Raw genomic sequence first — 15912 nt, 5'->3', positions numbered from 1 at the left:
TGAAAGGGATAGTAAAGGCCGTTCTGTCCAACTCTTTCATTTCAAATAGAAGATAACTGAGGCCTCTGGAGGCTAAGTGACTTGCCCCAAGTTCACATCCAAGGCAAGATTTGAACCAGGTCCTCAGAGCCTCTTTACAACTTCAACTTATCTTTCCTAGCTCTACTGTGTAAGAAGGAGCTGAAGTCCAGTCCTTCATCTATATACCAACCACAGATGTAAAATTATTCTGTTAACTAGTATTAGAGAATCTTGGATCTGAAAGGGACCCCATAGGCTATTTATTCTCCAAAGCCCTCATTTTACCTAAGTGGGAAACTGAGACCCCAAAAGGCAGAAGATATCTGCCCCATGGCCCCAACACATGGTCCTCTAACCCCAAGCCCAGCACACTGCCTCACTTCTGACTGGTCGTGTGACCCTCAAGGTAGGCCTATTATCTTGGATGAGTGAGATGACTGCATCTTCCAAAATGGCTAAACAGGAATTTCCAGGGTAGCCTTGGGGAGGAAACTGAGGAGAATAGCATGAAGCATTTCATGAGTGGTAGAGCTCTCATGTGGTGGTTCATGACATTATTATTGATAGTATTTTATAGTTTACAAAGCACTTCAACTTGTTCAGTCATTCAGTCGTGTCCAATTCTTCATAACCCCATGGACCTCAGCGGGCCAATACTGTCCATGCAGTTTTCTTGGCAAAGATACTGGAGTGGTTTGCCATTTCCTTCTCCAGTGGATTAAGGTGAATAGAGGTTAAGTGATTTGTCCAAGGTAACACAGCTAGTAAGTGAGGCCAGATTTGAGCTCAGGTCTTCCTGACTCTAGGCCCAGCACTATATCCACTGAGCCATCTAGCTGACCCTTTAATATATCTTATTTTGTTTAATCCTTACAATGACCCAAGAGGTAGATAGTGTGAAAGTGATAGCAATTTTACAAATAAGAAAACAAAGTCAGAGGAATTAAGAGACTGGTAATAGGCAGGATTGGGATTTGAATGCAACTGTTCCGCTTGGGAGTAGAGATTGCACCTTTCCTTTTCCTATCATCTCGCCAATTGTTCTCTTTAACACTTTTCAGTATGCCTTACTTCAGAGTATTAAGCACATGCTGTATGTAGAGGACTGGGAGGAGATACACAATTCAGATAAGATTTGGGATTTGAACCCAGGTCATCTGGCTCCAGAGCCAGTAACCTATTTTTTTGAAATTGTTTATTTTTAGTTTTAACATTCACTTCCATAAGATTTTGAGTTTCAAATTTTCTCCCCATCTCTACCCTCCCCCACCCCAAGACGGCATGCAATTTGATATAGATTCTACATATGCATTCATATTGAACCCATTTTCACATTAGTCATGTCATGTTCTAAAGAAGAATTAGAACTAATGGGAGAAACCACAAGAAAGAAAAAAAAAGAGGGAGAGAGAGCAAATAATATGCTTTGACCTGCATTCAGACTCCATAGTTCTTTTTCTGGATGTGGGCAGCATTTTCCATCATGAATCCTTTGGAGTTGTCTTGGATCCTTGCATTGCTGTGAAGAGATGAGTCTATCAAAGTTAATCATCACACACTGTGGCTGTTACTGTGAACAGTGTTCTGGTTCTGCTCGCTTCACTCAGCATCAGTTCATATAAGTCTTTCCAGGTTTTCTGAAGTCTGCTTGTTCATCATTTCTTATAGCCCAATAGTATTCCATTGCATTCACATACCACAACTTGTTCAGCCATTCCCAAACTGATGGGCATCCTTTCAATTTCCAATTCTTTGCCACCACAAAAAGAGCTACTATAAATATTTTTGTACATGTGGGTCCTTTTCCCATTGTATGATCCCTTTGGGACACAGACTTAGAAGTGGTGTTGCTCAAACGGTATGCACATTTTTATAGCCCTTTGGGCATAGTTCCGAATTACTCTCCAGAATGGTTGGATCAATTCACAACTCCACCAACAATGCATTAGTGTTGCAATTTTCCCACATCTTCTCCAGAATTTATCATTTTCCTATTTTGTCATGGTAGCCAATTTGCTAGATGTGATGTGGTACCTCAGAGCTATTTTGATTTGCATTTCTCTAATCAATCGTGATTTAGAGCATTTTTTCATGTGACTATAATTTCATCTAAAAGTTAACTTTGTATCATTTCACCATCTATCAGTTGGGAAATGACTCGTATTCTTATAAATTTGACTCAGGTCTCTATTTATTTTAGAAAAGAAGCCTTTATCAGAGACACTGGTTGTAAAATTCTTTCCCAGTTTTCTGCTTGTCTCCTAATCTTGGTTGCATTGGCTTTGTTTGTGTAAAAACTTTTCAATTTAATGTAATCAAAATTATCTATTTTGCATTTCATAATGTTCTCTATCTCTTGTTTGGTTATAAATTCTCCATTCTCCAAAACTCTGACAGTTAAACTATTCCTTGCTCTCCCAGTTTGCTTATAGTATCAGCCTTAATATCTAAATCATGTACCCATTTTGACTTTATTTTGGCATATGGTGTAAGATTTGGGTCTATGCCTAGTTTCTGACATGCTCTTTTCCAGTTTTCCCAGCAGTTTTTCTCAAATAGTGAGTTCTTATCCCAGAATCTGGGGTCTTTGGGTTTATCAAACAGTAAGATAACTATAGTCATTGACTACTATGTCTTATGTACCCAACCTGTTCCATTGATCGACCGCTCTATTTCTTAGCCAGTACCAAGTAGTTTTGATGATTGCTGCTTTATAATACAATTTAAGATCAGGTATGGCTAGGCCACCTTCCCTTGCATTTCTTTTCATTGGTTCTCTTGATATTCTGAATCTTTTATTCTTCCAGATGAATCTTGTTATTATTTTTTAAGCTCTATAAAATAATTTTTGGTAGTTTCATTGGTATGGCACTGAATACGTAAATTAATTTAGATAGAATTGTCATTTTTATTATATTAACTCAGCCTACCCATGAGCAACTGATGTTTTCCCAGTTATTTAGATCTGACTTTGTTTGTGTGAAAAGTGTTTTGTAATTGTGTTCATGTAGTTCCTGGTTTGTTTTAGCAGATAGACTCCTAAATATTTTGTAATGTCTACAGTAACTTTAAATGGAATTTCTCTTTCTATCTCTTGCTGTTGGGCTTTGTTGGTAATATATGGAAATGCCCGATGATTTATGTGGGTTTATTTTATAGCCTGCAACTTTGCTGAAGTTGTTTATTATTTCAAGTAGTTTTCTACTTGATTCAGAGCCAGTAGTCTTGCTGCTACTAGACCACACTGCTTCTGCTGTGAGTCTGGAAATCAGAAAAAAGATCAAAGTCGAAGGTACAGACAGGTTTGGGAGTTATTTGTGCTTTGCACTTGGTTAGTTAACACCAATCAGTGCTGAGTGTTGCATTGGAAGGGCCGTCAGGAGTCTAGCCTTAGCTCTACCTAACTGAATATGTAACCACGGGTAAATCATTGTCCCTGCTGAGGCTTCAGGTTCCTTGCCAACCAAATGGAGGATTGGGAATGATTGTATTCCAGGTCCTAACGCCTCTAATATTTGGGGGGAGGGTCTTAATCTACCATTGCCACAGGCTTGACAGACAGGGACCTATACTGGGTGGTCTGGCTGAGCACGAGAGATGTTAAGTGAGCTTGAAACCTCTGCGGGGGTCAGGAGTTATGTATGAATAGACAGGCCACAAAAGTGAAGAGATTCCAAATAGAGGAGTCCAGCCATAGGTTTAGTCACAAGCTAGGTGGCACAGCAGATAGAGAATTGGACCTAGAGTCAAAGTTCAAATCCTACCTTAGATACTTGTTAGCTGTGTGACCTTGGGTAAATCACTTAACCTGTTGGTCTCAGTTTCCTCAATTGTAAAATGCAGATAATAATAGCACCTACCTCTCAGAGCTGTTGTGAGAATAAAATGAGATAATGTTTGCAAAGTATTTAGCATAGTGCTTGGAACATAATAGGCACTAATAAAATGCTTGTTTTCCCTTCTTGTTACCCATTAGCAAAGCTTTCTGATGCTGAGATAGGGTTCTAAACCAGAGGTTCCCAAACTTATTTGACCTGTCTCCCCCTTTCAAAAAAATTACTCAGAGTCCCCCTGGAAATCTACTTTCTTTAACCTCTTCATGTTTTTTTTTTAATTTGGGTCATTTCAATAAAAATAAAATATTTTTTTTAAAAACTGACACATCTGAAATTTAATAATTTATTGTAAATTTTTGGGTTTTTCCTGCATTGAAATTTTGATGACGCAATATTGCATCAGCATCATATTGTATCATATTGTAAAGAAGTCATTACATGCACATATTCCTGCTGATGCATGCCGGACTTGCCAATAATGCACTACATGCTCACCTGCTGACACTTGCTTGTTAAGACCTGTCAGTGGACTTGACCACTGATAGGTTATAACTTGCATTTTGTGTGTTTATTTGGAAAATAATGTAATCACTACGACTTTAACTCTGTTACACAACAAATGAAACATGTACAAATGGTTTTTCAAAATTTTCTTATCTTCTCTTCTTTCCTTATACTTCCACTGCCCGCTTATTTTTATTCAATGCCCCCCAGTTGCACCTGAGGCTTCTACCACCCCCCTAAATGCACCTTCCTAGATCATTCCAGCATCCTCCAGGGGGCGGTATCACCCACTTTGGGAACTTCTGTAAGCCTTTTCACCAACCATTATCAAGTTGTCAGCCTAAGATTTTGATTAGTGGAGGAAGGTCACATATGTGACACCATATCCAGATGTGGTGGTTTCCCCAACCTCTCAAAAGCAAAGTCAGGGAAGCACGATCTCTGATAGTTCACCCAAGCTGGGAAAGTTTTGAGCAGAAGCTGGGGATGGATGCTAAATCTGTCACCTGAGGACCAGTGGAACTTCCTTGCAGAAAGGCTCACCACCAGAGACCTGGCTGTCCACTAGGGGATACATTTTGTGGCTCCAGCAACTCGTGAAGACCAACCAATAAGGGCTGGAGCTCTTCTGATCTGCTGGGTAGAAGGAACGACCAACTGCCATGACCAAATAATCGATGCGTTGAAAAGTGTGTTTCCATGTTAATACCTACTGAGGCTCACAGAACAAGAAAGCCAGCTCGTCCTGAGCTGAGGGTTGCAAGGAAGAAAAGGGAGGACCTACATTCTGTAGGGTCCCAGAAGCAGAATAGAAATCCTCTTGGCCATGAAGGTGTTGTCTCCCTTCCTGATGATTAACATTTTTTTTTTGTTTTTCCCTTGCCTTCTTTTCCAATAGGTTCTTCCCATAGAAAACAAGATGAAGAAGAAAGACCATTTCCTAGTCATCTTGTATGGAGGGATGACCATGATTATACTTCTCTACATCAGCCTGGCGTGCCTGGGCTACTTGAAGTTTGGAGCAGCCATACAAGCCAGCATAACCCTCAACCTGCCCAACTGCTGGTATGTTTATGGTTTGGGGAGGTGGAAATCCGTGCAGTTGGGAAGACTTGGGAAGGTACAGTTCTAATAGAGCAGGAAGAATACTCCTGGCTCTGCTACTAATTGAAAGTCACTCACTATCTGTTTTGCCTTGGGAAAGTCCTCTTTCTGTGCCTTTATTTCCTCATCTGTAAAATGAGGACAATATCCATTATTCTCTTCCTCAAAGGCTTTTAGGAAAAAACGAGATAATGTATACAGAGCCCTTTGTAAACTGTAATGGAAGTTATATTTTCCATCATAGACTGAGTACTGTATTCAGCACCGGGAAAAGATGTGAAGTCTAGAAAAGTTAATATTGTGATTATCATTCATTTTTATTTTTATTTAAATAAAGTAGGAGGATTATAGAGTTTTTTGTAGGCCGGGGCAAGAGTGAACTTGATACCTCCATGCTGATCTCATCATGAATTTAGTTCCTAGACTGAATCATAGAATATGATCACTGGAGTGTTTGATTATCTATCTAGTCAACTCTTCATTTTACTGAGGAGAAAACTCTGAGGCCCAGAGTGTCTTTCCCAAAGTCGTCCAATGAGTCAGGATTCCAACCTAAGCCTTTGGGTTCTAAATCTACTGTTTTTTTCTCTTCATGGTTCCTAACTAAATGTGTTGGATACCACTATTATTAAACCAAAAGCATGATACCTGAAACTATTCTGCACTAGAAAAGATATTTCAGTTGAGGATAACATACGACAGCATTGGCAGCAAGGAATGAGATAGAAGCCAAACTGGCTGCCTTGTGTGTTTGGGTCCTTTTTTGTCTTCTCTCTGATCCCTTCAGAGCTATGGCCAGTGATGCACCTAGAATTTCCTAGAATCTAGTCCCAGCTCTGGTCTCTACTGCCTGTATTACCTTAGACCAGTCACTTCCTCATTTTCTTCCTCTGTAAAATCAGAGTGGGGATAGAGGAGGTCTGACTAGATAATCTAAAGCAGGGATTCTGAATCCTTTTTTATGTCATAGATCCTTTTGGCAGTCTGATGAAGCCTATGGACTGCTTTTGGAATAGTTTCTAAAGGCATAAAATACATAAGATTAAAAAGGGAAGCAACTATTGAAATACAGTTATCAAAATATTTCAAAAACTGTGTCGCAGACCCCAGGTTTAGAAACCCTGGTCTAACACTCTACCGTTTTTAACTCACTTATGACAAGCCCATTTATATTACCATCATACACAGTTGTTACTTCTACTGATGGACATAGGGAGCTTCAAAACATACTCTTAGACCCAGCTCTGGGGACTAGCCCAAACTCAGTTGTGAACAATGACCACCAAACCTGATAATGTGACCAGCTCAGGGCCCATACCTACATCTCTACCATTATAGAAACTTATAGTCTTGCTCCTGACACTACCTGTGTCAAGTACAAGCCACTTAAACTTCTTGGGCCTCAGTTTTTTCATCTGTAAAATGAAGGGGATGAATTAAGTGGTGGTTTTCAATATCTCTTCCATCTAGAACTTCAGCTTAGAATCAAATACTGCTTCTGACACGAATGAGCTATGTGACACGAATGAGCTATGTGACAACACACAAGTCAGTCAGTCTCTCCAAATCCCAGGTTCCACGCCTATAATTTAGGGATGTTGATACCTGTAATACCTTTTCCAACCCTTTTCCACAGGCTTGTTGTTAGGCTTAAAGCAGATAATGCATGTAAGATGCTCTGCCAACTTAAAAGTATTAAATACAGGCCAGCTGTAGCTTTTGTCATCACTGACCACTATTGTGGTAATGCTGCACAATTTTCTGGCTCCTTGGTTCAGTGTGATCAAGTATTGGGTCCTAAGGAGGTAGGAGGTTTGGGAGAAGAGAATGTACTTGAGCTTCCTCAGCCGAACTGGCAACTTCTGACCCACCAGGTAGAGTTTAGCCTCTTCTTGCCGTGTGATCATTTGCATTTACTTTGGTGCTGAGAGCTAAGATCTTGGGTGGATTTTCCCACGTGAGATTATCAATCAGCTGGGTTCTGTCTACAGGTTATTTCACTCTGTGAAGCTGCTCTACTCTTTCGGAATCTTTATCACCTATGCCCTGCAATTCTACGTCCCAGCTGAGATCATCATCCCTTCTGCTGTCTCCCGTGTGCCAAAAAAGTGGAATTTGGTGGTAGACTTATCCGTCCGCACAGGCCTGGTCTGTGTGACATGTAAGTAGGAAGCAGGATGACTTAACTTTGATGTGATACTTGGGCACCCACGAACTAGGAGCATGGCATGGGGGCAGGAATTTCTAAGTTCACTGGCATGATTCAGCAAGCTTGTGACAGGGTAGACTAAAGAGAGCCTTGATCCAAGTGTCAGGGCACTCAGGTGTTATTCGTGGCCTTGCTACTCGTTATGACATCGGGTGGGTCACTTCACCTGTAGGGCAGCTTTACTGTTGTTGAACTGTTTTCAGTCACATCCAGTTCTTTGTGACCTCTTTTAGGGTTTTTCTTGGCAGAGATACTGGAGTGATTTGCCATTTCCTTCTCCAGCTCACTTTACAGATGAGGAAATTGAGGCCAATGAGGTTAAGTGACTTGCCCAAGGTCACACAGCTAGTAAGTGTCCGAGGCCAGATTTGAACTCGGAAGATGAATCTTCCTTTCTCCAGGCCCAGTGCTCTATCCGCTGTGCTAGGTGGCGCCATAGTGCACAGAGTGCATGACCTGGAGTCTGGAAGACCTGAGTTCAAATCTGACTTCGGGCAACACCTGTGTGACCTGTGTAAGTGACTTAACCTCAGCCTGCATCAGTTTCCTCAACTGTAAAATGGGAGCAATAATAGGACCCATCTCCCAGGTTTGTTGTGAGGATCAAATGAGGTGATATTGATAAAACACTTAGCACAGTACTTGGAAAATAATAGGCTCTTAATAAATGCTCCTTTCCTTTTCTCTCTTTTCTCAATGTCATTTGAGATTCAAGGATAATTAAAATCAGCTTCTAACAATTTTCCCTACTCTCTTATTCTGAGCCGTAATAGTCTTCATTTCTCCCAGCCATAAACATTCGGATCACTTTCCAAAAGAAAGAACTAGAGAATGTCCCCTCCCATAGCAGCTCTTGACTAAGAAGCAAAAGAGATTCACTGAGCTTGTTTTGATAACCCCCTGGTGTTTTGGTGGCACTTGTCAGTTTACAGAAGCTTTCAGGTACACTCTTCCACTAAAGTCCTCCCCCTAGGGCCTTATCTCAATGTGAAGAGGATCCTGGTTCTCCCAGATTAGGACAACAAAGTAGACCCCTGCAGCACCTGCCAAGCTGGACAGGTTTCTGGAGGGAACCCGTCCCTTCTCATCTGACCCAGGCTCCCCAGGCTGCTAATCCAGAAGCACAGGGAGATGGGTACCTTGGCCAAGGTCGCTCTTTGAAATGACTCTCCCTCAATGGAATGATGGTATAAGAGGAGAGCCCTATCTGGTCCAGGGTTGGAGGGAAAGAGAGAGCTCCCCTAAGGCTGGGGCCTATGATCTTCCTCTTCCTTAGAAAGGAGACTCTAGATTGAGCCCACCCAAAGGCAAGGGCCCAGGGAGCAAGAATTCCTACTCGCTGGCATTTTGAACAATTTTATTTCAGAAAATTCACCTTGTGTGTGTGCATGCATCCCCACACACACACACACACACACACATACCCCAACAGTCAAAAGATTTTGAGTATGGGCTCAGGGAAATACCAACCTAGCTAAATGTAGTAAGAGTGACCAGGTGTTGGATTTTTTTTTTCCAGTTACAGCAATTCATGAAAACCTCTACTTTCCCACTAAAGCAGAGAAAGATTGTGATTTGCATCTGTAGAGTTTATAATTACCCTGACAAAAGCACAGATCTTTTCAAGTACTGAAATGAGCTTCCATTAAAAAGTGTCCTATGCTGAACTACCTATTGGGAAAGAAACGTTACGATGCAACGTTGAGAGTCCAGGACTTTGAATCCAAGGACGCTGCTTTAAGGTTCAGCTTTGTCCCTCCTCTGCTAGGTGACTGTTTAAAGAATGTAACTTAAATTCCTTGACCCTTGAACAATGGACATTTCATCCATCCATTTCAGGCTGGTCATAAATGCAAGTGTCTTTTCCTTCACAGGTGCCTTGGCCATTCTGATCCCCAGGTTAGACCTGGTATTAGCCCTGGTGGGCTCCATGAGCAGCTCTGCCCTGGCTATGATCATCCCACCACTCCTGGAGATCGTCATCTATTACTCAGAGGGCATGAGCCCTATCACCATCGTTACGGACATCCTGATCAGTTTCCTGGGTTTCTCTGGGTCTGTGGTGGGCACCTACCAAGCACTCTATGAGCTGGCCCAGCCATCTGTTTCTCCCACCTTTTCCAACTTGACCAGCGCCTTTGTACAGTGATCTACTTCCAAGTGGAACACCTTCCCTGCCTCTCCTCACCCCTCCACTCCCTGTGGAAGGTGAACTCCCTGTTGTGAGGACTAAGTGAGAAAATTTATATAAATGTCATTTATTTTGGGGGCAGCTAGGTGGCATCATGGATAGAGTGCTGGACCTGGAGTCAGGAAGTCTCATCTTCCTGAGTTCAAATCTGCCCTCAGACACTTACTAGCTGTGTGACCCTGGGCGAGTCACTTAACTTCTGCCTGCCTCAGTTTCCTCTTCTGTAAAATGACCTGGAGAAGGAAATGGCAAAGCACTGCAGTATCTTTGTCAAGAAAACCCCAAATGGGGTCACAGAGTCAGACACGACTGAAAAGTGACTAAGCAACATTCATTTTTCTCCATTACTTTGGATCTTTCCTCTTTCCACCTTAACTTGGTGTACCCATTTGGACCCGTCTCATACCCTATCTAGATCACCAGGTCCTAGAGGACAAACCTTAGCAGGAAGGGTCTGACGAGGGCAAGCCCACATCCCAGTGTGCCGGTGACAAGTACAAGCCCATCCCTTCATGATCTGCACTACCTGTTGGCTTTCATTTTTGTGCTTCCCACAATGAGCACAGGACCACGAACTGGGAGTCAGAAAGACCTGGCTTCAAATCCTGCCTCTGGAACTTAGTAGCTTTGTGACTTCAGGCTTTCATTTCCTTCTCTATCTGCAAAATCAGGATAAAGCCCTACATCACAGGGCTGTGGTAAGGCTCAAATGCTATCACGTATGTAAAACCCTTTGCAAAACTTAATACAGTACATGTGTATAAACTGTCTCAGAATGCTTCCCCTCTTGCGGAGGGCGAAGGAGAAAAATTTGGAACTCAGAATCTGTCAGAACATGAATGTTGAAAATTGTCTTTAAATGTAATTAGAAAAAGTTAAACACTATAATAAAAAAAATCCTGATAGGGGGAAATGTGATAAATGTCAGTTATTATCATTATAGTAGGCATTTAATAATTTTAATAGGGCAACTACATGGTACAGTGATACAGTACTGGGCCTAGAGTTAGGAAGACCTGAGTACAAATTTGGCCTCGGACTAGCTGTGTGACCTTGGCATGTCACTTAACCCTATTTACCTCAGTTTCCTCATCTGTAAAGATGAGCTAGAGAAGGAAATGGCAAACTACTCCAGAATCTTTGCTAAGAAGACCCCCAAAAAGGGGTCGCTAAGAGTCAGACACGACCGAAAGGCATTTAATGAAGGCCTGTGGCATTGATTGAAATAAGGTCCCTTTCAGCTCCGCCAGTCTAGATCTACATACGTAGCCAGTACGAGGTGCTGTTAAATAAAGGAGACTGGAAGAAATGAGGCACAGGCTGGCTGAGTCTGCAGGTTTCCAAGTAATTACTTTTTATTCTGAAACTTGTCAGATTGCTCACACCACGTGGCAAGACTGTAGAGGATTAATGAGAAGCAGCAGCACATGGAACACTGGAGGTGAAAGGGTCCTCAATCTCCTGAGAGAGTTGACATCCCTTTCACAGTGAAGATCTTATCTTCATTAAAAACAAACAAACAAAAACCCCTCACACACCCTCACACACACAGGCACACACACACACACACAGGCGCACACACACACACACACACACACACACACACACACACACACACACACACACAGAACAGACAGAAGCTAGGAAAGCCCCTCCAGGGATCAGCCACAGCAGTGGAACAGCGAGCTCCACTGGGCATAGGGTGTTTTTTTGGTCCTTTGTCCGAAACAGCATACAAATTTGGGGCTTCCCTGAGGGGGGCAAGAATTTAAAGATAAGAGATACAAGAGTAGAAACAAGCTTCTAGAGCAAGGGGGTAGTGTGCCTTGAGGGAGGTAGCGGGGGTCCTACTAAGCAGAAGCAGAAGAAACAGCCCAATGTTAGAGCAATGGGACAGAAATAACAGTGGAGAGCATTTTCTTCAGTTTATGTTTTGTGGGGTGAGGGGGAGGGAGGGCCTGGGTGTGTGTGATGGTTTCTGAATTTACAGTCTCTGCTTTTCTTTGTCTTTCTTTTTCTGTGCTTTTGTTTTGACAAATTATTGTTCAATTGAAGTACGTCTGGATTTTTTTTTTTTGCTTTCCTTTACACTGGTTTCTCCTTCTCTGGGGAAGACCCCAGGAAATCTCCACCCAGGACCATTCCACTACTTTCTTAAATTCACCACCATTTCCAACATCCTCTGCTCATCCCCTTCCTCTCCCTCGCCCATGGGCCAGGGGCTGATGCCCTGGAGTTAAAAGAACTGCAGAACCTGACTGTGAGTTATTCGGTTTTAAAAATTAGAGTGTGGATCTGAACCAAAAAGGAGGGCCGCCACGTAGGGTGGATCAAAGTGGATTGGAATTGCTCCCCGTACACCATGGAATCAGTAAGCATTGCTGCAGAAGAAAGAAGAAGAAGAAGAAGACTAGCAGAAGTAATTGAGTGAGTGAGCGGCCCTCAGATAGGGTAGGTTAGACAGCCAGAAAGTCACGGCTTCATTTTCCGTTTGGTTTTTAGCACCGTTAATACACACATCTTAGACCTATATTAGCATCTCATTCCCAGGGAGAAAGAACAAACCAACCACACACATTAATTATAAAAGAAAATAGGAAGTCGGGAGGTAAGGAAAGAAAACTTGGGCCACCAGGAAAGAGGCTTCTGGCTTAGATCACCAGGTCCTTGTCGATATCCTCTGCAAAGACAGAAAAAAAGACAGACAGAGTTACGGACAAAAACTGGCATTGATGTGGTCCCTTTCTTTCCAAGAACATGTCTGGGGTTAAGATGAGCCAGGTAAGCTAAAAAAACTTTCCAGTGCATTGAATCTGAAGTTAGGCCCCCAGGTTCATACCCCAGCTCTGCCATTTACTACCTGTGTGACCTTAGGCAAGTTGCTTGACCTTTTAGGGGCTCACTTTCTTTACCTGCATAATGGGAGGCACTAGACCACCTCTAAGGCCATTCCAGCAGTAAATCTATGATCCCAGTATTTTAAATTGGGAGAAAAAAATCCAAGAGAGTTTCAGAGATCAGCCCAAGGTTACAGTAGAAGGCAGGGAGGAGTGCAGACTCAATGGCCTGGGAACACAACGGTACCCACTGCGCAGCTATCTCACAGATTGAGGTTCAGGAGGAAGGTCTGTAGTGTTTTGAATGATTTCTCAGAAAGCTTCCTCAGTGCTCAATGAACAGTCATGGAATGAGGTGTTTCAGGCTCTCTTGGCACTTGGGAAAGCTTCTATGCCCTTCCACCTGATGTGGTGCTTGGGTGCTTGTGCTTGTACTTGGACCGCAATTACTCCGTGGTCTCAGAAACACTGTCTCTGACAACCACTCCCCAGCCCAAGGACACTGGGCCTAGCAGTTATTCATGCATGGGCCATAGCATAACCCTTATCTCTCTCCCTGGTGCAGCTACACAAAGCTGTGTGAGAGAGTGCTGGGCTGCTCAGGCCCCAGCCCTCAGGTCATGTCTCTGGAAGCCTCCCAGTTCTTTAGTAAGTTCCTGTCTTGTGAGAAAGCTTTCCCTTGTTGCAGAATATTCTCTCACCAAGACAGAGGGAGAGGGGTGCCTTGCCCAGCCCAAGGAGTTTTGTCCTTGGCCAGCCCAAGGACTCTTCTTCCTGCCAGACTCCAAAGATCCATACCTCTGTCATCTCCCTCTCTGTCCGGTATACTCCCTGTACTTTCTCATCCATAGCTCCCAAAGACACCTGCACCTTTGGATTACCTCATAAATGTCCCTGGCATTTCCCGTGCTCATTTCCATATAAACCCTAGCTCCATCCTCAGTCTCTCACAGGATCTTTAAGAATCCTTGCCCACTGAAAAGCGTAACAATAAATCTTTGCCACCTTGACTTAAAGAATGCTTGAGTCTGTGAATTCATTCCAGACAATCCTGTGTACTTCAGTCTTTGAGGGGTCACAACCTCTCAACCTCTCACACCGCAACACACCTACCCCAAAAGGCTGTTATAATGTAGGAAATTCTAAAGTAGAAAGTTAGGGCTGTTCATCTAGTTCAACACCTTCCTTTTAAAGATGAGGAAACAGGTGCAGGTGAGGAAAGTGGCTTGCTCAAGGTCACACCAAGTTAAGGGCAAAAACAGGAAGAGAACACGGGTCTCCTGACCTCCAAACCAAAGCTTTTTCCCCTAAACTATTTCTGCCTCAAGGCAGGTTTTCCATGGAGTGTGGGATGCAACCACCCTCCTCTTCATCCTCAGAGGTTTCCCCAGGTGTGGAAGGTGAGCCAGGGGAAGTCAAGCCTGGTCTGAGGCAGCCTCTATGATGGGTGTGGGGGAAAGGGGCTGGTGGCCTAGTGTCACTCACGATCCTTGATGCCAAAACAGCCGGCCCATTCATCCAGGGCAATGTACTTGTCATTGTCCAGGTCACAGGCTTCAAAGAAGCGAGTGGTACAATGCTCCATGGGAATGAGCAGGGCCCGAAGTGGGGCCAGTTCAGTGTGGGAGAGGAACCTAGGAGGGAATTGGAAAGGAGAGAAGAGTCAGATGCTGAGGTTCTTTGACCTCAGAAAGGGGGACAAGTGGCAATTTAAGCAAGAAGGTGACTTGTCCGTTAAAGCAGAAAATCATTTGTTTCCCGTATCCTGAGCCATATCACTAGGCTTCACTCCCAGTCTCCCATGCTGTACATCCAAGTCGTCCAGCTCCACTCCCTTGGAGAATACAGGTAACTGCACTCCACAGAGTGTTCAGAAGTTGCACTTCAGCCAGCAGTTCCTCAGCTTGGGGCAGTGGGATTTGGGGATGACTAGAGAACTCTGACCCCAGCCAAACTAAGAAATGAATTCTAGAAAGCCCTAAGGGGAAGGGAACTAAGACCTGAAAACAAAGGAAGCCAGAGCTGGAAGGACATTTTAATGAACCCCTTTATTTTACAAAGCAGGAAACTGAAGCCCAGAGAGAAGGGAAAATGATGCTTCCCAACTCCAAATCCAGGGCTCCTTCCACTGCACTACACTGTCTCTGGTCTGCTATGGATGAGCAACTTACCCATCAATGGGGTGCTGGTCCAGCTGGCCGAACTGCCAGTGCACGGGGAAGATGTACATTTGGTAGTTCTTCTCAAAGTCCCGGGCCAGCAGCTCTACTGGGTGGTCACCAGCTTCCAGGCGCTTCTCGTTCTCATGGATCTTCTTGACCTGTGGAAGCAGGGCTGGGCAGAGGCCTGGGGCTCAGCTGTGGGTATGGTAAGGACTATTATCCCCACTTTACAAATGAGGAAACTGAGGTGAGGTGAATCACTCATGGTCACGTATCAGATTTGAACCCAGCTCTCTCTTGATTCTAGGCCCAGTGTTCTTTTCCCTGATGTTGTTTTCTCTCCAAAGAAGTGAGATGGTTAGGAAGCCTCCCTCTACCCTCCTTCAGAAAGCCAGGGGGACTATCCTGTGTGTAGGGGTGGGGTTGGGGGGGTGTCCCTGGGTTCCAGTGTGGAGAGGGCATCAGTATGAAGAGGCCATTCCCTTGCACATGCACTGAAGTCTAAGCAGAGTGCACTGGAAGCTGGGGCATTTTCATGCCCTCCCATGCCCACGTTCTGGGGGCTCACTCACTTTGAGTTTCTGCTTCTCAGTCAGCAGGTTGTTGTCCTCGTCACGCTCATAAAGGGTGACCAACACGTTCTTCAGCCAGTCACGCATGCGCAGGGGAAACTCGCTCAGCTCAGAGTCCAGGCATGGGGCAATGTCTAGAGTCCAAAAGCAGGGCTGTCAGTCCAAAGCCCAAATCTCCTCAGGTTGCCAGGGATCGTAGATTTCTTGAACACCAGACTCTAGAGCTTCGGTTGCCCTCTTCCATGGCTAACTGGCCCTACATGCCTTGGGCAAGGAGTTTCCTCCTCTATTCAATCTGCTCTAACTCAGAGGATCCCAAAGGTAAAATTACTTAAAAAAAAAAAACAACCCAGAAAGTCCCATCCAAAAGCCCTCTCCTAAAGTCTCCACTGAACTTCCCAGAGGAGAATGGTTGGCCCCTAGTATGTAGTCTGTATGCTGTGCATGAAAAAGCAGACAGCAGGTATGGTCTTGGC

At 43.8% G+C, this 15912-nt stretch overlaps 2 protein-coding genes across 2 annotated transcripts in view; one reads left to right on the top strand and one right to left on the bottom strand.

The window, feature by feature from the left end:
* The window catches only part of LOC110192862 (proton-coupled amino acid transporter 1-like), a 36741-nt gene extending 25975 nt beyond the window's left edge, over positions 1-10766 (top strand). The window contains exons 9-11 of the mRNA XM_020964263.2: positions 5260-5426; positions 7457-7626; positions 9549-10766. Of these exons, the coding sequence (XP_020819922.1) occupies positions 5260-5426; positions 7457-7626; positions 9549-9823 (612 nt within the window). The 3' untranslated portion in view covers positions 9824-10766. The remainder of the gene's footprint in view (positions 1-5259; positions 5427-7456; positions 7627-9548) is intronic.
* Positions 10767-11196: 430 nt separating this feature from the next.
* On the bottom strand, positions 11197-15601 carry LOC110192882 (SPARC-like). Its single transcript, XM_020964290.2, has 4 exons — positions 15437-15601; positions 14874-15022; positions 14188-14336; positions 11197-12545 (listed from the first exon to the last, which is right to left on the bottom strand). Exons 1-4 carry the CDS (start codon positions 15521-15523, stop codon positions 12517-12519), a joined length of 414 nt encoding a protein of 137 aa, XP_020819949.1. The 5' UTR covers positions 15524-15601; the 3' UTR covers positions 11197-12516.
* Positions 15602-15912: the final 311 nt, after the last annotated feature.

This window comes from Phascolarctos cinereus, unplaced genomic scaffold, assembly GCF_003287225.1.
Source record: "Phascolarctos cinereus isolate Bilbo 61053 unplaced genomic scaffold, phaCin_HiC Scaffold_2;HRSCAF=192, whole genome shotgun sequence".
NCBI classification, from domain to species: domain Eukaryota; kingdom Metazoa; phylum Chordata; class Mammalia; order Diprotodontia; family Phascolarctidae; genus Phascolarctos; species Phascolarctos cinereus.
Note: the sequence above shows the minus strand (reverse complement) of the source record. Positions and strands in the feature narration are given on the sequence as shown.